A 23,499-nucleotide genomic window follows, 5' to 3' on the forward strand; every position below is an offset into this window, starting at 1 on the left:
AAAGCCTGTTTTTTCTTCTTTTCCATTTAGCCCACAATATCCAATTTCACTGATATGCTGGTGGCCAGACTGACGAGATCCAAATAGAAAGTATAGTGTCAGTCACTGGTGACTGATATGGCACTTAACATGTTATGGAAAATATCTGCAGACCCATGCACACTGTAAGCATTCATATAAGTTGAATGCTGACATAAATTAGCATACCTATTATATTGATAAAGAAGTCAAAAACAATGATAAAAAAAAAACATACACACACATACACAATATGATAACAACATGTCTAGTGGGTAATACTTTCACTTAATTTCAAATTAAAATATGGCCTAAATTTAAAGTATTATATAGTAATGAGGTTTGCAAATTACAATAGATTACCAATATCAATGTCAAGAGGAAAAAAAATCTACATGTTCTTACATAAAACTAAAATAGCAGGACATATTACTTATTCTGCATATATATTAGCAATTTTGTTTTCTAACAAAATATATAAATTAGAAAGTTGTTCATAGCATATTGAAATAATGAAAAAGAATTCTCCCTTACTTCGATTAAGCTTTGGAAATCTTTTTTTCAATTTCTTCTTTAATGGATTAAGCTCAGACATAATTTCTGGAACAGCTATATAAAAGTCTGGTTCAATTTCATCATCCAAAATCTAAAAATCAAGATAAAAGATAACTTTCATTCTGAAAATTTAATATAATGTAGTAATTCCCCTTATAATTTAGAAAACACACATTAAACACAATGTTTTCCTTTAAACAAGGATCATATGAACACATTTACCAAATTATGAAAACTACCAGTATTAGAAGCAAAACATTTTCTGAACTTTTCTCTTAAAAATAGTCATATCCATTTAAAATATATGTATTTAATGGGTTAAATTCTTCCATTTAGTTGATTATAAAATGAAGCAACTTTTTAGAATAGTACTTCCAAAAACAAATATTTTACCAATGATTCCTTTTGCTTCAATCATACCACAATATATCATTCAAAGCTGTGGTTTGGGATTACAATGAACCCTAAAGACTTGAACCCTGGCAAAATTAAGCTGTGTCTCTGAAATTTCATTTTCTTGTTACTATTCTTTATTTTTATAAATTCTTTATTCCCTAAATAACATTCTGTATTCCTCTTAACAATAACTTACATTAAGCAAACACTTATCACATGCCAAGCATTTGGCTCAATACTTAACATAGTTTAATAAATCCAGTCTTAACAATAATCCTATGAGGCAAGTACTAATATTGACCACACATTCCTGATGCAGAAATTGAAGACTTAGGGAGGATGAGTCAGTCTGTATACTTATAAGGGACAGACCCAGAATTCAAACAAAGGCAGTGTGGATCCAGAACCAGGGCTCTTATCGCTAGAAATATTAAGCAGAGGTAATTTTGAAATGTCAAAGAACGGTATGTGAAATTTCTACTCTAAGACTTTCCAATACTAGTTCTAAAACATGTAATAAATAAATGGATGGCAAAGATAACAAAACAATTCATATAACTAATGAACGTGAAAATAACACTGTACCTTCTTAACCAGATTAGTTCCTCCTGCAAACGCAGCTCCATGTTCTTCTGCTATTTTAATCTCTGATGCATTCTACCAAAACACAATAGTTTAAACATCAATTCAGTCTGCTTTCAAGTATTTTGTCAGAAATAGTATTACAGCTCAAAATAAAAACTGTGGCTTTTACTTTTAATTGGAAATGCAACAATTTTCAATGAGATGCATCAGAAATATTACATCCAGAACAAGTTTAGTTTTTAGGTAATTGAGATATTTCTTATAACATGAGCAAATACCTAAAAAATGCATGCGGCCCTAGCCGGTTTGGCTTAGTGGATAGAGCATTGACCTGCAGACTAAAGGGTCCCAGGCTCAATTCTAGTCAAGGGCACATACCTGGGTTGCAGGCTCGATCCCCAGTAGAAAGCATGGAGGAGGCAACTAATCAATAATTCTCTCTTATCATTACTGTTTCTATTTCTCTCTCCCTTTCTCTCTGAAATCAATAAAAATATTTTTTGAAAATGCATGAGGAACTGAAACCAGTTTGGATCAGCAGGCAGAGAGTCGGCCTGCAGACTTTAAGGTCCCAGGTTCGATTCCGGTCAAGGGCATGTGCAGGCGCTTCCCTGATGGGGGGTGTGCAGGAGACGGCTGATCAGTGATTCTCTCTCATCAATGTTTCTGGCTCTCTATCCCTCTCTCTTCCTCTCTGTAAAAAAATCAATAAAATATATATTTTTTAAAATAATAAAAATAAAAATAAAAATGCATGAGGTAGTTCAGCCTAAGTCTCTAATACCATAAATATATCATCTTCCAAAAGTAAAAATTAAAATATATTTAATTTTGATCCTTCCATGAAGATATTTTACCAAACCAATATAGAGAGAAAATTTTATTTTTAAATATTTTTAAAACTGATTTTTAGAGAGAGGAAGGGAGAGGGAGAGAAAAACATGGATGTGAAAGGGAAACATAGATTGTCTGCCTCGTGCATGCCCCCTACCAGGGATTAAGCCTACAACGTGGGCTTATGCCCTGACCAGGAATCTAAGCAGCAACCCTTCAGTGCATGAGATGATGCCCAACCAACTGAGCCATACTGGTTAGGAAGAGAAAAATATTTTTAATAAATTAAAGAACCAAAATTTAGCCTGTTGTCTGAAAATTCAAAGAAAAATACACAGCATTAGTTATTTTCTTCCTCTATACTCCATTTATACCATACTATGAAATGTATCACGCCCTTACTCAAGTTTTGTGGCATTCCAACAGCTATATGCTCCACTTTTCTAGGGGGGAAAAAGTAAAGAATTTCTTCCTTGAAAGTGAGACAGATGGAGAAGAATCAAAATACCTTACAAAATAAAATCATAAACACATTATAAACAGATGTTTATAAACACAAAAAGTTTGACCAAAAAAACTGTTGTTACTGTATTTGTTATAGCCTTGACGTCCTTCACTTTCCACACTAGATATTTTTTAAAGTGTGGTTTCTGTGACTTCAAAGCACTGCATGGGGCCAAAATAATTTTATTGTTTGAAGAGTTTGAGTCAGAAGCAGGAGCTAATAGAATAAATTTTGTACTTCCCTTCAGCTTTTTTTGTGAGTAACAGAATATGGTAGAATAAATAATGATGAAGTTAATGTTCTAGTTTAGCTTTTTCTTACTTTAATGACATAACCTCAAATGAGTCACCTTATTGCTTTGAGGTTCAAATGGAGAAAATAAGATTTGGTGAATGCTAGAATTTTCTCTAACTCTACCCATTCAGTTATTCTAATCACTTACCAATGTTATATTAAACAAGTTAAACGATATAAAAAGTTGGTAAAGGTTACTCACCCCTGTAAATACAGCAACTTTATTGATTTCTGAAGCGAATGGGTATGGCAAACTAACAACACTGGAAAATGGCTCCACTTTTTTCTAAACACACAACAATGGAAAAATAATTGTGAAAAATTCATTCATCTTTTTGGTGCCTCTCACATCTGTAAAAAAACAGAACTAACATGTTTTGTTTTTCAATGTTTCAATTCTACCAAATATCCTCTCCTTAATCCAGAACTATTCACTGATTATAATTTAAGGCATAAGTAATTTTATTTCTTTTGTAAGAAACCATCATGAAAATCTAAACCCCTCTTCCCAGCTCCATACTCTCATGGTACTTGGCTTCTATCTCTACATCATTCATCAGTGTTTCATATAATGAAAGATGTATTTGCATATCCATATCTTCCCCAGCACCTAGTACAATGCTTTCTACATGGATGCCAATAATTTTTGCCACCATGAATTAAATTTAAAAGAATGTGTAATCTTTTGACACCATCAAAGAGGACATGAAAGCAACTGTGCATACTGAGCAATAGACAATATCCAGCTGATCTGCTCAGTAGGACACACTAATCTCCATCACTGACTCTAAACAATCTGGTGATATTAACTTTTAAATCCAAGACAGAATGCCAAGCCTGAAAGGCTCTTCTGAGTGGGTCTATTTGAAAACAACCTAATCCACCTACCAACTTTCAGACATCTGTGTGAAGAAAAATGGAACATCTAAAATAAGGAGTAGCATGCACTTGAGTCACCCTAATATGGACAGAGATTCCACAGGGCCTCAGAACTAATTTGTTCAGTCATTTGGTCAAAATCCTGCCTGTCTAGGCTTGTGGCTCAGATCTCTGAGGGAAACTTTACATGGAAACAAGTTCTAAGTCCATAGTTTTGATAGAGTCTTAAGATCTGAAAAAAAGAGAAAAGGGGTGTTCCCTAATTAAAACTGAAAGACTGTGTTTTTAGTTTATTTTGAGATAACCTTCTGAGGGTTTTTCAGACAAGAAAGCACCAACTCTTAAGTGTGCATTCTATGAGACAATGAAACTCAATTTTATTCACTGGCATTCCTTTGCCATTAACATGTCACAACTGGTTCCAGTAAATTTTTCAATGGCAAGCAATCATAATAGCATTCCCTGCAGAATACCAGCCTGTTACAAGCAGTCTATCAAGATTAAGAAAATGTCTTAGGAAGAAAACAGTATCCTTCCAATGTGTCTAGCTTACAAGTGGCTTCCTTATGAAATATATTAACAGTTGACTGAGAGAGTGATCATCTTGGACACCACAACATTTTTTAAATAAACAAACTAACAGAACACTGTGATATAAAATAAAATTATAACAAGGCTAGTATAAACTGTTTCTAAGACATGAGACAGACTTTAATTCAAATTCTAACTCTACCCCTACTCTCTGACCTTGAGCAAGGTACTTTACTTTTTGTGTCTTGGCTTCTTCTGAAATTATTAAAGGATTAAATGAGAAAATGCATGCAAAGCATTAGTATGGTGGTTGGTACATAAAAACTTGCCAATAAATGTTGACTGTTATTATTAAACACCTACCAAGTCCTTACATGCATGACCATATTCAATCTGCTATAATCATATGAACAAAGCTTTTTATCTCCCTTTTTAAAAGAGATGAAAAAAGTGAGATTTGAAGAGGTAAAACCAGTAACTCAAGCTCAAAGAGTTAACAACAAGATGCTGGCCTGTACTGTAAGCTGACTTTATCCTGCCTCCTCTTACATGCTCAATCATTATTGTTATTATTGAGGTTGTTCAGTTGTATTCAAAAAACTTACACTTTCTAGTTTGACCAAAAAGATCTTGAGAATAAAACTTTAAATATCATTTCCAAGAAAATTAGGTTTTTTGAGTGAGAAGCTTACAAAATTTAGAGCTATAATGGACATCAAATCTAATCAAGTGTTTTTCCTACTTTTAGTTTTATAAACAAAAGTCTTCCACAGAACTGCAATATACAAACAGATAAAGCAGAGAAATTGTGATTGAAGCACCCCACTCATGCAAACTTGGTCTCAATCTAGGACTCTAAGGAAATATCTGAAGGGCAATGATCTATTCCAAAACTCTCATTTACAGAGAAGGAACAGGACACACAGGCAGTATAAGTAATTTTTCAAAGTTATAGTAACACCTCAATTAACTTTAATATTATTTTTGTTGAACTTTATACCAATGATGATTTTCTGCTGAATAGGAGATATATGTTCATAAACTATGAAGAGTATGCTTAACATTCTGTTTTATATTTGTAAGTTAAAAAACAAATATACGTATTTTTCATGCTAAACTATAGAAAGAGCATAAGTTTTTCTAAAAATTATTATAAAAGGCAAGAATTAAAACATTAAGAAATGTCGATTCATATAACTACTGTTCACAAATAAATTTATTTTGGGTCTATATACCTTCTTCCCCTGTGACATGTCCAGTGTCAAATCAAGATAAACACCTTGCTTTGGATATGTAAAGTCCAGAATCTGAAATTTCTTAAGTAAATGAATAGCTTTCTCCACATCATATATCTGTCTTGGATATAAGCGTTTTAAATAAACATCATCCTCAGGTTCACCTTCCATAAAGGGGATTGACTTTATTTTTTCTATGTCTTCTTGTTTTTCAGTTGGTGCTTTTTCTTTGGTACCTTTTTTTGTTTTCCTTTCAGGCCTTGAAAAAAGAGAAACTCAAGATCAGTTATCTCTATATGTATTCCAAGAAACTGAAAAAAGAAAAGAAAAAGACCCATGTATATAAGACAAAAAAAATAACAAAATATAAAGTTTATTTTAATTTAAAAGCATAGACTGCATTACAGTTTTTCTAGTTCAACAAATATTAAATTCCCGTAGTGGGGTCTCCCGGCCGGAGCCTTTTTGGGCATTTACAATAAATTCAGCGCTGCAGGCATTTACTTTTTTGCCTCTATCTTATCTATTTTTTGAGTTATTTATGAAAAGTAAAAACATTTATAAAGAAAATGTATTAAAGTTATCTTTTAACCACTCCTCGCCGGGAACTAAAGTTCCCTTTTGTCCGATAAAGGTTAAGTGAATTTTTGGACTGTTTGCAGTTGATACAAAGTAGAAAAGGCATTGATGCTGCTCTCTAAAAACTTAGAGGAACAGAGGAATAAACATGCAAACAGATAATGTCACTATCATGTGTAAAGTACTACAAGTGTTATTTGAGCAACAGGGAATGAACATTTAATCCAGATCAGGAAGCTAGCAAAGGGATCTGCAAGAGAAGATCCCAAAGTCAATTCTTGAAGAATAATGAAGAATTTGCCCAAGTATATACCTAAGAGAAATGAAAATTCATGACCACACAAAAACTTGTACACAAATATTCATAACAGCATTACTCATTACCGTCAAAAAGTAAAAACAAAATGGATGTCCATTATATCACAAATGGGTACATGTTACATACATACAATGGTATATTAATCAGCAATGGAAAGGAATGAAATACTGATATCTGCTGCAATATGTATAAACCTTAAAAACATTATGTAAGTGAAGATGACAGTCACAAAACCCCACATATTGTATGACTCCATTTACATGAAATATCAAGAATGGGCAAATCTATGTAGATGAAAGTAGATTTAGTGATTTCTAAGGCTTGGGGGAGAGGGTCAGGGAAATGGGGAGTGACTGCTAATGAACATGGGGTTTTTTTGAAAGGTAATGAAAATGTTCTAAAATTAACTCTTAATATACTACAAACCACTGAAATGTACATTTTAAATGGACGAACTTCATAATATGTTAGTTGTATCTCAATAAAGCTATTATTTAAGAACATAGTTAGCCAGGCAAAGAAACAACATAATAAACATGTTGAGGCATGAAATAGAATAGTACAGAAAGTTCTACTTGACTAGAGCAAGGGCTGGCAACCTTTTTCTGAAAATGATGAGATAGCAAGCATTTAATGGTCTCTTGTTTCAATGACTCAACTTTGCCATTATAATATGAAAGCATCCATATACAAAAATGAATGAACATAGTTGTATTCCAATAAAATTTTATTTATTGGTTTAGATTTCATAATTTTCATGTGTCACAAAAATGTTACATTTTTAAGTGACTGTTCTTTTCATTTTTTCCAGTCATTTAAAAACGTAAAACCATTTTTAGTTCATGAACTGCACAAACAGAGATTGTGGGCTAGATTTTTTGACCCACTGGCCTTATTTTATTCACTCTTGAACTGAAGAGTGAAGCAAAAGACAGGAAACAGCAGAAAATAAAAGTTGGTGGCTCTCATCCCAGAGGGCATCCTCTAGAGGCAATGTATTTCAGGTAGAGTATTCCAGCTGCAATACAAAGAATGGTTCAAAGGAAACTAGATTAGGGACCATGAGAGACTATTCTGTCCCTTTCTTCCAAGAGACATGACACCCTGAACCAGAACAGTGAGGGTAATAGGTGAGAGTTTAGAAAGATATTTACAAGGTAGCTACTGAATATAGGAAAAAGGGAAAGAGAAGATTTTAAATACTTCTTAGGTTTCTGGCTTAGATGACTAGGCATAGAGTAGTATCATTACTAAGACCAGAAATAAAGTAAAACGGGAAAGTAGTACAGAGGTGAGTGTGGGAAGCTAAGCTTGAGTCTGGTGCCTTAGACCACTCGGCCATCCTGACACACGAGGATGAACTCACTACAGACTGATTAATTTGCCTTTCAGCATAACCATTATTGATTATCTCATTTTTTTACTCTTATATTTCCAGTAGGACATGGTTTCACTCCTCTAAAAGAAATGATGAACAACACAGACTGATGAACAAGAACAGACCCAGAGACAAGGAGCCATGGGTCAGACTGTTGGACCTCAGAGGGAGGTTAGGAATAAAAGGGAGAAATCAACCAAAGGACTTGTGTGCATACATATGAGCCTAACCAGTGGTCGAGGACAATAATGGAGTGGGGGTATGAGTGTGGAGGGATGGGGGATTGGAATGGGGGGTTGAGGACAAATATGTGATACCTTAATCAATAAAGAAATTAAAAAAAAATAAAATAACATTTGTAATTAAGAAAAAAACAGAGGTGAATGTGGGGTTAATTATATCACTGGCCCCAATTCTTTATCCCCTGTTAACCAAAAAATAAAAGACCAGAGTGAGAGAGAGGCAGCAAGCATTTATTTGAGATACAAACTAATAGTGATTCTGGAAAAACTGACCCAGGCAGAAACTCAAATAGTTACAGCTTTCCTGTTACCTTTGCAAACATTGTTTGGGATGTAAGATTGCTTTAGGCCAGTCTAAAGGTTATTTTAACATTCCAAAGGTCTGAGGAGAAGACCAGCCAGGCAAGTTCCTCTGGGATGACAGCTCCAACACTTCTTTAAAGTGGCTCTGTTTATATTATTGTTTACACCCCTTTATCCATTCAAGTTCCTTTGCTAAATTCCTCCTATTTAAAAAGATAAAAGTAGCTTTCCCAGCATGTTGACTTGGCCATGTGACTAGTTTGGACAATAGAATAAGCAAAAGTGACCGTTTCTCTGCTCTAAACTTAGGTTACACGAGGCTTCATGTGTTTACACTTACATGTTTGTATTTCTGCCATTTTCACAAGAACATGCCTGGGCTAGCCCAAAGGTGGGAAGATGAGACATGTGAAACACAGCTGCCCCCAGAGAGCCCCAGGCTAAGTTAGACAATTCTCACTTGAGCTGCCTACTCACAGATGCACGGCTTGCCCAACCAAGGTCATCAGAGACACCCATCCAAACCTAGCTTACATCAGCTGACCCACAGATATGTGGGCAATGACAAATAATTGTGGGTGGTTTGTTACATAGCAAAAGCTAACAAGGTGCTTACAAAAATATCTAAGAAAATATGTTCAACAGGTAATTGCAGGTAAGAGTTTGAAGCTAAGAAGAAAAGACAGAACTAGAGGTGATATATTTTCTCAGCATTAAGTCAAATCACACCTATAATCTCTTAACCATAAGCACTTTAAAACACCTTAAGCGCCCAGCCTGTTTTGTCTTTCAGATGGAAAGTATAGTGTCAGTTCCTGGTGACTGACAGGAGGCTAATGTATTAAATCAGTGAAATAATCCTATTTAATAAAAGGGCAATATGCAAATTGACCATCATTCCTTGACAAAAATGGTGGCACCCAGAGCCAATAAGGAGGGAATATGCAAATTAACAAGACAAAGATGGAGGCGGCCACGCAGGGACACTTGTGTTGTCACCATGGCTATGGTGCAGGCATTCCGCCCCACCCTTGCTGCTCCAAGTGGGCGGGGTGGGTGGCTGCTATGATGGGGGGGAGGGATGGGAGGTGGATGGAGCTACAGGAGGGCAGCAGGGCCAGAGCAAAGGCAGAAGGCAGCAGCCAAAGCAAAGGCCCAGGTCCCAGGTGCCAGAGGGAACCTGGTGCTGGCAGCCAGGGGAAGGAAGGACTATTCTTGCATGAATCTTAGTGCATCGGGCCTCTAGTATTCTATAAAGATGTTTGGGTTCTGTGGTAGACATAATAATGGCTTCCCAAAAATGTCCATCACTACATGCAAGAAGGACTTTGAAGATGTGATTAAGGTTAAAGATCTGAAAATGGGAGAGTATCCTGAATTATCCAAGTGGGCCCAATCTAATCATACCAAATCCTTAAAAGCAGAGAAACTTTCCCCTTTCCCACCTGCATCTGACGGAGATGGTAAGAGATAAGAGACATCCCAGCATGAAAAGAGAATCAATTTGCCATTCCTGGCTTTGAGGTGGAGAACCTGGGGTAAGGACCCAAGGAATGTAGGTGGCCTCTCCACGCTGGGAATGGGAGGAAGCAAATGCCTCCACAGAGCCTCGAGAACGGAATGAAGCCCTGCTGACACCTGATCTTAGCCTAGTGAAATCCATGTTAGCTTTCTGACCTACACAACTGCAGGATAATAAGCCACAATATATAAGGTAATTGGTAATAGCAGCAAAAGAAAATTAATACAAGGATCTATAACATTTATGTGAAAGACGTGGATGCAGTAAATAAATTTTTAAAAAGTACCTCAGAAACCATTCCAAAGTTAATTCCATTCTCACTTTTAGACTCAATGAAACCTCATTACCTCAACTAATAATAATATTCTCTCAGCTCATGAGCAATTTAACAGAACAGGAGACAATGCCAAAGCTCACTGTCTAAGTCTAAGCAGGAGCCCAAGTGAACGGAGGCAACATGCCTCAGCTCCCTGGGAAGTACCCCACAAAACCCTGAAACCTTCCAAACTGGAGAAATCCCATTTTTATTTTACATTTAGTAGAAGAGTAGTGAAGCCAATAGAAGAAGCTTAGAGAACCTGTTTTAGTAATAAACTCTCTACCTAAAATTAAAAAAGCAAAAAAAAAAAACAAAACACACGAATAAGAGTCCTAGCTGTAAAGAGAAAATAAACAAATGGGACTACATCAAAATAAAAAAATAAAAAACTTTTGCACAGCAAAAGAAACCATCAACAAAACAAGAAAGCCCACTGCATGGGAGAACATATTTGCCAATGTTATATCCGATAAAGGTTTAATCTACAAAATTTATAGGGAACTCATACAATTTAACAAAAGGAAAATAAATGACCCAATCAAAGAATGGGCAAAGGACCTAAATAGACTCCTTATGAAAAAGGACATACAGAAAGTCAAGAAACATATAAAAACATCTCAAAGTCACTAATCATCAGATTAAAGTCAAAATGGCAATGAGGTCATATCTCACACCTCAGAATGGCTATCATCAACAAACGCCAAGTGCTGGCGAGGATGCAGAGGAAAAGGAACCCTCCTTCACTGCTGGTGGGAATGCAGACTGGTACAGCCACTGTGGAGAACAGTATGGAGCTTCCTCAAAAAACTAAAAATGGAACTCCCATTTGACCCAGAATCCCACTTCTAGGAATATATCCCAAGAAACCAGAAATACCAAAAAACCAGAAACCAGATATATGCACCCCTATGTTCACAGCAGTACAATTCACCATAGTTAAGATTTGGAAACAGCCTAAGTGCCCATCAGCAGATGAGTGGATTAACAAACTGTGGTACATCTACACAATTGAACACTAAGCTGCTGTATTATAAAAGTAGGAAATCTTACCATTTGCAACAGCATGGATGGCACTGGAGAGCATTATAGTAAGCAAAATAAGCCAATAGGAGAAAGATAAACATCACATGATCTCACTCAAATGTGGACTATAATGAACAACATAAACTGGTGAACTAAAATAGATTCAGAGACAGAGAAGCATCAAACAGACCATCCAACCTCAGTGGAAAAGAGGAATGATTGGGGGTGGAGGGGAAGGAGGGATCAACCAAAGGCCTAGTATGCATGCATATAAGCAAAACCCGTGGACACAGTCAGCAGTAGGAGGGTGAGGGGTGGGGGGTGAAAGGCATGTACGGGATAGGGCTGGGAATGAGTGGGGAGAGGTCAATGGGAGAAAAGGATTCATACGTAATATTTTAAGTAATAAAGAATTTTTTTTAAATGAGTCCAAGCTGTAACCTACAGATTTACTTTACATAAATGCTTATTTCACCACTAAATTTTCATTCATGGCTGAACCTGACCATTAATTTGCAATTAATATGAAATTCCCAGGGGCTGAAATATAATTTTTAAATTAACAAATATTTTCAAAACGTAAAGACAGACAAAAAAAGAAAGGAAGGAAGAAACTGAGTTGGGTATACAACAATTTACTTATTTATGCTTTGAACCTTGTTTCACAAAATACATATTTGAGATGATTCAGTGAATATATATTTTTAAAAATACTCATTGATTTTTTTTTGATTTTTTTTTAGAGCGAGGGGAAGGGAGAGGGAGAGAAAGAGAAATGTTGATGTGAAAGCAGAACATCAATCAGCTGTCTACTGTACAACCCCTACTGGGGAAGGAGCTAGCAACTGAGGCATGTGCCTTGACAGGGAATCGAATCAGCAACCTTTCAGTGCATGGGATGCCCAACCAACTGAGCCACCCTGGCCAGGGCCAGTGAAAATATTTTTAAGTTACAAATGGAACATTTCTTTAATGTATAAATCATTATAGCACAGACTGACTAGGACTCTAAGGAAAATACTTTCTTCCAAAAACAAAAAACAAAAAACAAAACTTGCAACTGAACAAAATCCATTAATAATTTCTTAGACCAACTGCTTATTTTCCATGACTCTCCAAAAAGTGTCCATCTTTATTCACAAGAATCACGTCCAGAAGAACTTTGTTGTTGTTCATGTTCATGTAATTATGCAAGGCCCTATCAGGAGAGCTTAAAAACTCTAATTCTCAGAGCCTAAAATAAATCATACTAGAAAGGCTTTTTTTGGAAAATGAGGGAGAAACACCTGGCAGCCTGAATCAAAGAGAACAGAATTCAGCTGCAGTTACCTGGGTAACCAAACCACAAAGATTAAATGAGTAAAAAGGACTGTGCTCAGGTAATAACTCTCTGCTTGCCTCATCTGTCCCCTAATTCCAAAAGCATGAAAGAAAAAATAATTCCATGGTTACACCCAAATAAAGAATTACAAGGAAAAAAAAATCAGCGCTATAATAAAGCTCGCTACAAGACCTTTGAAGATCTATGACTCCAGAGATACAAGCTCTTTGAAGGAAAGAAACCTGACATTGAAGAATTGAAAGGTTGGGATGGGGAGGAGGGAGGAAAGCATACAACTTCTGGCAAAGTAAACTGAATTAAACAGCAGTAAAGAGAAAATGCCTAGGGCATGTAATTACTAATGGAATGCAAATGTCTGGAATTTGTATTTCTCAGTGTACATCAGATAAATGAATCCACTAACATTTCTGATGCTGGTTTATTCATTAAACTAAATGCATAAGTTCTGCTTCCACTTACAACGTAAAAGCTGACAGAATAAAACCCAGTCATTAATAATACAAATAAATGAAAGTAAAAAAAAAAAAAAAAAAAAGGCTTTAACAGTAAGAAAGAGTGGAATAAAAATCACCACCTTTCTTGAATCCATCACAGAGCTGAGATCACAGGACAAATGAGTAGCCTGAAATCCAAGGAGCCGGTCCACACTCTCACCCCGCCCCCATGCATACCACCGGGGCAAGCTTCACTCCTAGCAGATGTGAGAGAAAGGAAAGCAGGTAAGGAAAAGAAATCAGCTAACATTTTAGGGCGAGGGTCAGTATAAACCTCGTTGGAAGATCCAAACACAAGGGAAGTCCACACTTCATTCGTAGGGCCTTTCCACAGACCTCCACTGGTACTCTTAGGAAATACGAGAGCAGGCCAAGAGACTAGAAATCCCTCCTTGAGGGTGCAGACAAGGAGAAGATCAGCCACTGCTGCCAGAAAAGCACATAACCCTGAAACCCAGGGCATAGGTAAACATCCATTCTGTGCAGGAAAAAGAAAGAAGAAAAAAGTACTAAAACTTCTACCCTTGAGGGTAGGGAAGGAAACAGCCCTGCAAGCAGTATCCTCTATCAATAAAGACGGGAAAGATCCCGGACATTCTCGCACAAGGTCTGTGGCAGATACCTACCATGGGGACAAGGAACAAAAACATTAAGACGACCCATCCCCAAGGTCTAGCCACACTGTGCCTACTTAGGATAAATGCTGGATTTGAAAAAACAGACTCCCTCACATACCTATCCCCAGACTAACAAGCACTGGCAATAAGCAACAGCAGTCTAGGGGAGAGGTAGGAGTATGCAGAGACACCCCACCCCCCAAACCTCTGCGCTGTACTCCCCACTCTCCCCCAAAAACTGCAGACAGAAAACTGATCAGGACCCAGAACACTGAAGACAAACCTTCCACAGCCCAGCCCCCACTGAAAGCACACAGTGACAGTACAGAAATATGAAGCCAATGGTAACCATGGCAACAATAAAACCAAAACCTAGATCAACTGACTGGATTGATTCAAGGCTATGACAGAAGGGGCATGCACATTTCCAGGCATAAATACCACGTACTTCAATCTCGACCATGCTACACAAAATGTCTGGCAGTCCACAAAATTTTTTTAAATACTTGAAGAAAAAAATAACCTCAGGAGAGAAAAAGAACCAGATACAGTGGCTTTTTTTTTTTTTTTTTTTTTTTTACCAGAAACTGCCACTGGCAAACCGTGGTTTATATGTATGGAGGAGCAGGGAGATTCAGAAATGATAAGAGATAAGAGAAAAAAAGCAAGCCCCTCTGTCTCAGACCCTGATTTAAAAAAAAAAAAAAATAGCCATGAAAAAACTATCTTTAGTATATTATAAAGTCAGTATATTTAATTTAAAAATTAAAACCACAACTAGAATTATGAATACTATGATCCTCTTCAAGCTACTGAATAACTCAATGTCAGGCATAAAAATATTGGTAATAATTTTTCATTTTTTTTAAAGTATGCAAACTTCTTATACTATGTTTTTTAGGTTACTGAAATTGTTTTAAAAGTTGTACTAGAATACATGCCGAAACCGGTTTGGCTCAGTGGTAGAGCGTCGGTCTGCGGACTGAAAGATCCCGGGTTCGATTCCGGTCAAGGGCATGTATTTTGGTTGTGGGCACATCCCCGGTAGGGCGTGTGCAAGAGGCAGCTGGTTGATGTTTCTCTATCATCGACATTTCTAGCTCTCTATCTCTCTCCCTTCCTTTCTGTAAAAAATCAATAAAATGTATTAAAAAAAAAAAAAGTTGTACTAGAATACAAATTTAAAGAAAATACAATATAAAATGAAAAATTTCTGTAGGACAAAAAACACACACACACATTTAAACATGAAATGTTCTCAAAATAATTGCTATCCCTAATAAACAAATACTTTAAGCAGAAAAATAAATGAACAACCCAATAAAAACATGGGCAATATATAAATTAGAAATACACTAAAGAAATATAAAGATTGATTATATCCAGGGTTGTTAGGAATATGGAAAACTGGACACTCTCACTCACTGCTGGTAGGGTTGTAAACTGGCACAACCAATAGTCCTCAAACTTCTCAACATGAAAAGATAATCCGGGTACTATTCACACTCAAAGGAAGCTTCCTTTCTAGTTATATTTCCACCATCTCTTTCTTTTTAAAAAAAATCTTTATTATTGAAAGTTTTACATATGTCTCCTCCCCACCCCATCAACCCCCTCCAGCCCACCTACACTTCCCACCATATCTCTCTTTATCTATATTCAAGTCATATCAGACTGTATTACATCCATATCATTTACTCTCATGCCTCTATACCACTGAAACACCATTCTCAAATTCCCCTTCAAAACTATCTTTCAAGACCCAGCTCAAACATCAATACTCCCTGCACTACGGGTGGAATTAAATGACCTTCCATCTGAGATCCCACAGCACTGGATCCATTCCTCTACCATAACAGTTACAATATGTTGAGTTATCATGCAGATATTTGATAATTTATAATATACAGAGAGCTTCTGTTAATCAACAAGCAAAAAAAAAACCGAGAATAGGACATGAGCGGAAAATTCACAGTAAAAAAAATTGTTCTTGCTGAAACCGGTTTGGCTCAGTAGATAGAGCGTCGGCCTGCGGACTGAAAGGTCCCAGGTTCTATTCTAGTCAAGGGCACATCCCCAGTGGGGTGGGTGGGGTGTGTGTGTGTGTGTGTGTGTGTGTGTGTGTGTGTGTCCGCGCGCGCACAGGAGGCAGCTGATGGATGTTTCTCTTTCATCGATGTTTCTAACTCTCTATCCCTTTCTTTCTCTCTGAAAAATCAATAAAATATATATATTTTTAAAATTGTTCTTAAACATGAAAGACATACAACCTCAATAATAAAATAAATATAAATTAAAACAATAATGAAGCCATTTATTACCTAGCAAATTGGCAACAATAAAAATTGTAACTACACACTGTATATGGGAAAATAGGCATTCTAATAATACTTGATGGTAAGGACATAAACTGAAAAGATCTTTATAAAGGCAAATTGTTATTACCTATCAAAATCATAAATGCACATCTTTTTTTGTATATCAAAGAGAAGAGTTTTTTTGTTCTTAATTAAAATTGTTCGTTTTTTATATTTTATTGACTTCAGAGAGAAAGGGAGAGGGAGAGAGAGATAGAAACATCAATGATGAGAATCACTGATCAGCTGCCTCCTGCACACATCCGGGGCATGTGCCCTGACTGGAAATCGAACCATGACCCTGGTTCATATGTCAACGTTCAACGCCAGGGCACATCTTTATACTCAAAAATTCTTTATCTCAGAATTTACACTATAAACATATTCATAATATTTGACAAGATCTATGTACATGACTAGTATTGCAGGATCATTTGTAATAACAAAAAATTGAAACAACAAATGTAGAGCAATAGGAAATGGTTAAATTATAGTAAAGTCACATAATGAAATATACTCATTTTCACTGCAGCATTATTTCAGATAGCCAAAACATGGAAGCAACCTAAGTATCAACTGATGGATGGACAAAGAAAATGTGGTATATACAGCGTAGGGCAAAAGTTGGTTTACAGTTGCTCATGTAAGAAAATAAAATAACAAACTCTGTGTTTCATGTTCTCATAACTATAGAATATTATTAAGCCACAAAATCTTGTCATTTGCAACATAGATGGATCTTGAAGATATTATGCTAAGTGAAATAAGTCAGAGAAAGACAAGTACTACAATATCTGATCTCACTTATATGTGGAATAGGGGGAAAAAAGAGAATAGATTAGTGCAGCGTTTTTCAACCGCTGTTCCGCGGCACACTAGTGTGCCTGGTGTGCCGTAGGTGCAGACAAGACAAGAATTTTATAATTTTTCACTATTTTGTTTACTTAATATTTCATAATAAAGTAATTATAAAATACTTTCTTTGTGTTTATTTGATTCCTATTCAAGAGAATTACTTTATATATAGTCAATATAGGCACAGAGTTAAATTTTTTAACATTTTCTAATGGTGGTGTGCCTCGTGATTTTTTTCATGAAACAAGTGTGCCTTTGCTTAAAAAAGGTTGAAAAACACTGGATTAGTGGTTGTCAGAGGTGAGGGGTCGGTAAAATGGTCAAAATGTATAAACCTTACAATAAATAATGGAAATGTAATGTACAGCATGGTGACTGTATAAATAATACTGTACTGTATTCTTGAAAATTGCAGAGGAAAACCTTAAAAGTTCTCATTTTAAGAAAAAAAAGTTGTAATTCTATAATAATAGATGTTAACTAGCCTGATTGTGGTGAACATTTCACAATATATATAAATACCAAATCATTATGCTGTACACCTGAAACTATGTTATATGTTCATTACAACTCAATAACAAAAGAATGACTACACAGTCCTATCTGAAACAATCTCTGAGATATGTAGAGATAGACCTGGAGATTATTCAAAGTAAGCAAGAACAACAGAACAGAGTATATGGTTAAAAGTTAAAAGTAATAAGCAAATTAAAAGTTAAAAGTAAGGAAGAACAGAACAGAGTATCTGGTTAAATAGAAACTATTTTCCTCTACTCACAAGAATTCTGATACCAAATGCACAGGCTTTTTACCCACACCATCTAATTCTCTGACATCAGCTAGGTGTTCCACAATTCAATACAATTCTGATGGTAGCTACCTGGTTTAGCATTAGATCCCACAAGTTACAGGCTCAGTCTCACAAGACTGCCTTCCCTGCAGATGCCAACCTCAAGTCCAGGCCTCTAGTACTTCTGACCAACAAGCTATAAATCACGGTGAAGTATAATCCCCTCCTCAGACTTCATCATTTGCTAGAAAGCCTCAGAGAACTCAGAGAAACCCTTAAATATTTACTGGTTTCTTTTTTTTTTTATTTTTTTTATTTTTATTGATTTTGTACAGAGAGGAAGGGAGAGAGATAGAGAGTTAGAAACATCGATGACAGAGAGTCATCGATCAGCTGCCTCTTGCACACCCCCTACTGGGGATATGCCCGCAACCAAGGTACATGCCCTTGACCTGAATCGAACCCGGGTCCCTTCAGTACCCAAGCTGATGCTCTATCCATTGAGCCAAACCGGTTTCGGCTACTGGTTTCTTATATAACAAAGAATATGATAAAGGATTACAGATGAACAGCTAGGTAAGTCAGTATATAGGACGAGATCCAGAAGGATCTGTCCCCATTGGGTTGGGAGCACTACCCTCTGACACATAAGTTGTGTGCACCAATCTAGAATCTCTCTGAACCTCATAGTTCAGAGATTTTAATGGCTGCTTCATCATGTAGGCATGCTCAATTATGAATTCAATCTCTAGGCCTTCTCCTTTCCTCTGGAGCACATGTGTCAAACACAAGGCCCGCGGGCCAAATCCGTCCCGCCAGGCCTTGCAATGTGGCCCTCACTGCGCTGTCATCACTGCACTCCGCTGCGTTTCCATCACAATGATAGTTTATGACTGTTCAGTAAACCATTTGGCCCGCGATTTAGGCTGAATTTTAGATTTTGGCCCCTTCTCTGATTGAGTTCGACACCTCTACAGTCTGGAGGATGGAGAGTGGACCTGAAAGTTCTTAGCTTCTAACCATGTTTTGGTCTCTCTGGTGACCAGCCCCAATCCAGGAGCCCACCAAGAGTTGCTTTGTTAGTAAAAAGGTGCTCCTATCGCCCAGGAGATTACGAGGGTTTTAGAAACTTCGTATCAGGAAAAGGGTCAAAGATCCCGATATAAGAACAAAAGATGCTCCTAGCATCCCTATAACTTAGGAGATTTACAAACTTTTAGAAGCTCTGTCAGGAACTGGGCAGAGACCAATGGATCACTAAATACGTATTATGTCACAAAATCCTAGCCTCCACACGTATTAGCTCTGTGATGTTACACAAGTTACATAATCTATCCGTGCCTTGCTTTTTGTTTCTAAAAGAGAATATAATAACAATAGCTTCCACATAAGGTTGCTGTAGGGATTAAATTCAATAACTGAATGTCAATATTAAGTATTGTTTTAAGTTATATACTTTATTCAGTACTACAAAGCCAAAAAAGCAGAGATGATAGGCTTTTACAACTATATGTCCCTATATCTGTTTATGGAACTGAGCATAATTTTTTTAATCAAAGTTTAGGATAACAGCAAACGAAATAACTAAAAAAAAATACTTACTTCCTAGCAGCAGCAGCAGCAGCGAAATGTCTACTAAGCACATGAACAGATGCAGAACAAGGATAAAGACGGGTCTGATAAGCCGTCTTGGAAAGATTATGCCTTTGATGTATCACGACTTGAAAGAAAAAAAAACATGTAAAATATTAATATTAAATAATAATTACATTCACAATTTTTATATTCTTAATCACCGTTTTTCCAAAACAAAAACATTCAATATTTTGTGATTCTTAACCATTCTTTAAAAAGTGTAATAATGGCCAAAACCGGTTTGGCTCAGTGGTAAAGCGTCGGTCTACGGACTGAAAGGTCCCAGGTTCGATTCCGGTCAAGGGCATGTACCTGAGTTGCGGGTACATCCCCAGTAGGGGGTGTGCAAGAGGCAGCTGGTAGATGTTTCTCTCTCATCGATGTTTCTAGCTCTCTATATCTCTCCCTTCCTCTCTGTAAAAAATCAATAAAATATATATTTTTTAAAAAGTGTAATAATGGACACTCCACTTCTTAAAACTAAAGCCAAGTAAACACAACTAACTGAACAATTTTGCCTTCACTTATTTTTAACTTAATCCAGTTCAGGCTCAAAGTATGTTACAGAATATGTATGTCTGTTCTGAATATATAAAATAATTTAAATTTTACTCATTTTAAAATATATATATTATATTAATTTCTTACAGAGAGGAAGAGAGAGGGATAGAGAGTTAGAAACATTGATGAAAGAGAATCATCGATCAGCTGCCTCTTGCACACCCCTCACTGGGGATGCACCCGCAACCAATGGACATGCCCTTGACGGGAATCGAACCTGGGACCCTTCAGTCCGCAGGTAGACGCTCTATCCACGGAGCCAAACCGGTTTCGGCAAAATTTTAATCATTTTTAAAAATAGATAATACATTCACAGAGTTGCTTATGAAAGATATAAAAAAAGTGAAGGGCCGAAACCGGTTTGGCACAATGGATAGAGCGTTGGCTTGGGGACTGAAGGGTCCCGGGTTCGATTCCGGTCAAGGGCATGTACCTTGGTTGCGGGCACATCTCCAGTAGGGGGTGTGCAGGAGGCAGCTGATCGATGACACTCTCTCGTCGATGTTTCTAACTCGCTATCTCTCTCCCTTCCTCTCTGTACAAAATCAATAAAATATATTTTTTTTAAAAAGTGAAGGAACTGATCAAGAGATCAAGACTTGTTATAAAGCTATGGTAATTAAGACTGTGGTATTGGCACAGGTATAGAAAGACAACGTAATAAAACAATAAACAGCCCAACAACAGATTCGTGCACGTATGGATCTTGGACATATATAAAATGGGGGTGATGCTAGATGATGCTTCCACCAAAAGATCCGTCGTAACTAAATAATACACATTCCTGTGCTTCAAAAACACAACACAGAACAAAAATTAAAAAGCAATGTGCCAAACAAGGGCTGGCATCCTAGCCCTTCACTGGACCTTGTGAAATGCTGAGGAAGAGCTGCTACCAAGAAGGATGCCTCTCAGTGGATAGGGCCTCGGCCTGCGGACTGAGGGGTCCCAGATTGGATTCCGGTCAGGGGCATGTACCTTGGTTGAGGGCGCATCCCCAGTGGCGGGTGTGCAGGAGGCAGCTGATCGATGTTTCTAACTCTCTATCCCTCTCTCTTCCTCTCTATAAAAAATCAATAATATATATATATATATTTTTTAAAAGAAGTATGCCTGAATTAGCCATCAGATGACAACTGCTGATCCCAATTAGACAACGGTCTTCGGAAGTTTAAGAACTGAAATCAGCTGCAACCATGCAGTACCCTGAACGCCCCAGCATTCTGTAAACATTAAAGTTTACAGGGGTGAGCCACACACCTGCATATACAGAACCTTTTCCTGATCACAACTCCCTTCGCGCAGCCAACTCCTCTCTCTCCCTGCACCCACCGGCATCGGAAACAGCCTCGGCCGCCACGAGCGGCCGGAGGGGTGTCCATGTACCTCCTCCTCCCATTGCACTCCCTCTGTGGACGGCTCCAGAGGGAGGGAGACCGCGGAGAAAGTGGCTTTTCCACAGTAATGACCCCCTGAAGAACTTGGAGCCCAAAAGAGCAGGAGGCTTTCCAGCCCCCAGCGCAGACCCGTGCGCAGGAGTCTGGCTTGCACCCTGGACCACAGGAGACCCCCGCGCCACAGGTCATTTGTCCCCCAAGCCCACACAACGCCTGGCTTTACCTCTACCGAGGCATCTGACGGCCGCCGCCATGTTGGCCATTCCGGATGGTGCTGATGAAATTGGTCCTACGCTCCCACGTGGAATAAATTTTGAAAGGGTTCCCTTCCGGAATTGGCGGAGGGGGAAGGTGATTAAGAGGCGCAAGAAAGGGGCGATACCCCAACCGGCTCCGGTGCTGAGTGGGAAGGGCGCTTGACGGCGTGCCCCGTGGCGGTGTTCCCCTCAGCGCTCCGTGCTGCCCCGGACGCCGCAGCTTCAAGGTTCCGGCTGGAGAACGTGACCGTGTTCAAGGAAATCTGCTCTTCCTGCAGAACACGGTCCTGCTGGCGATGTCCTAACCATCTTAATGTTTGATTCTGCAGGTGTACTCGGGACGATCGTTTTAATAGGTTGTGAAAGTAACCCCGGAAAGTATGAAAAATAGAAACTCTGAAGAATCTCACCAGCTTCCACCGCCACCTTGCCAATCTTGTAAAGATTTTAAAAATTCGCGAGGCTTTCCACTACACCCGAGGTGGGTGCCCCAATCACTGACAAACCTTTTAACTCAGCGCAAGGTCAGAGAGGGAACGGTCATATTTATCAGCTCTCCATTTTGCCCCTGCTGGCTAACTATGGCATTAAATTAGGATCAACTGAATAACAAGACTTAAGTTGATAGAACACTATTAGTTTTAATATGGCAAGATGTAAGACCTAGCACAGGTTATTCAGACTGGCGGGGGGGAGGGGAGGAGATAAAGAAACCATATTCTTCCCATTACATTACAGCTGACCGTGTGGTTTATCTAAAGCAAATCTGGTCACAGATTGTGTCACTTCCCGGTTTAAACAAAACCCTCCAGGGACTACCTCTGAAGCTGCTTCTGCCACCACCTACCTCCCCAGCCTCAATTTTCCTGCCGACCATGCTCGGCTGCTCATTCTGGCCCCTCTGTTTAGAATATCTTGTACCATATCACCCAGGTAACTGTTTTTAAAGATTTCAGTGCAGACTTTAATCACTGGTGAAGCCTCCCTTCTCTCTTCCCAGGCTGAGTTATAACCATCTCTTCTAAATTAAATATCAATAAAACTGTTTACAAACAAACAAAACCAGATATAAGTCAATTTTAGAATAGATTCAAGAGTTTTATTGATATTTAATTTACATACCAAACAACCCAACCATCTAAATTGTACAATTCAAACATTCACAGAGCCGTGCGACCATCCCCACAATATTTCTGTTTTCCCCATCATTCTGAGCTCAGTGTGGGCAGAAATCATGTCTTGTTTATTTTTTTAACCTCTGTATAAAAATGAACTTTACTTGTGGACAAATGCCAGAATAGGAGCAAATTTACCAAATCCATTCAGACAAAACAAACACCCAGATTAGAGGTGCTGGTCCTTAGACTCGACAGCCCGCCCTTTCTGTAGCCAGAGTGAGCTGGCCCCCATCTGTGTACTTCTTTGTGTCTTCTTTCAAAACAAGAGAATTTAAACATTCAATGTGGAACTCATGTACTATGCTTGTAAGCCCTATTAAAACAATGTCCTATAGAGGAGCAGCTTCTTTACCTAATTACTCACTCGGAGCACTAGAATTAAATGACTTTAATTGGTGGGATTCAGAGTCCCGTTATCTATATATAACACCATAGAAAGAGGTTATTTAATTTGAAACTTATAATAACTACAGAAATCCACACTCTGAAATGGGGAACT

The 23,499-nt window shown here is 37.7% G+C and overlaps 1 protein-coding gene across 3 annotated transcripts in view; it reads right to left on the reverse strand.

Annotated features, from left to right (window-relative positions):
• The window catches only part of MRPL1 (mitochondrial ribosomal protein L1), a 49,593-nt gene extending 27,618 nt beyond the window's left edge, over nt 1-21,975 (reverse strand). The window contains exons 1-6 of one of the 3 annotated variants that reach the window (XM_036412846.2): nt 21,789-21,975; nt 19,575-19,692; nt 5,833-6,091; nt 3,390-3,473; nt 1,555-1,626; nt 553-664 (exon numbers count right to left, since the gene is read on the reverse strand). In XM_036412846.2, coding sequence (XP_036268739.1) covers nt 553-664; nt 1,555-1,626; nt 3,390-3,473; nt 5,833-6,091; nt 19,575-19,692; nt 21,789-21,828 — 685 coding nt within the window. In that variant the 5' untranslated portion in view covers nt 21,829-21,975. The remainder of the gene's footprint in view (nt 1-552; nt 665-1,554; nt 1,627-3,389; nt 3,474-5,832; nt 6,092-19,574; nt 19,693-21,788) is intronic. The other 2 variants (XM_036412826.2, XM_036412836.2) reach the window with 2 other exon arrangements.
• Between the last annotated feature and the right edge of the window lie 1,524 nt (nt 21,976-23,499).

Source organism: Pipistrellus kuhlii, unplaced genomic scaffold (genome assembly GCF_014108245.1).
Source record: "Pipistrellus kuhlii isolate mPipKuh1 unplaced genomic scaffold, mPipKuh1.p scaffold_m20_p_1, whole genome shotgun sequence".
Taxonomy (NCBI): domain Eukaryota; kingdom Metazoa; phylum Chordata; class Mammalia; order Chiroptera; family Vespertilionidae; genus Pipistrellus; species Pipistrellus kuhlii.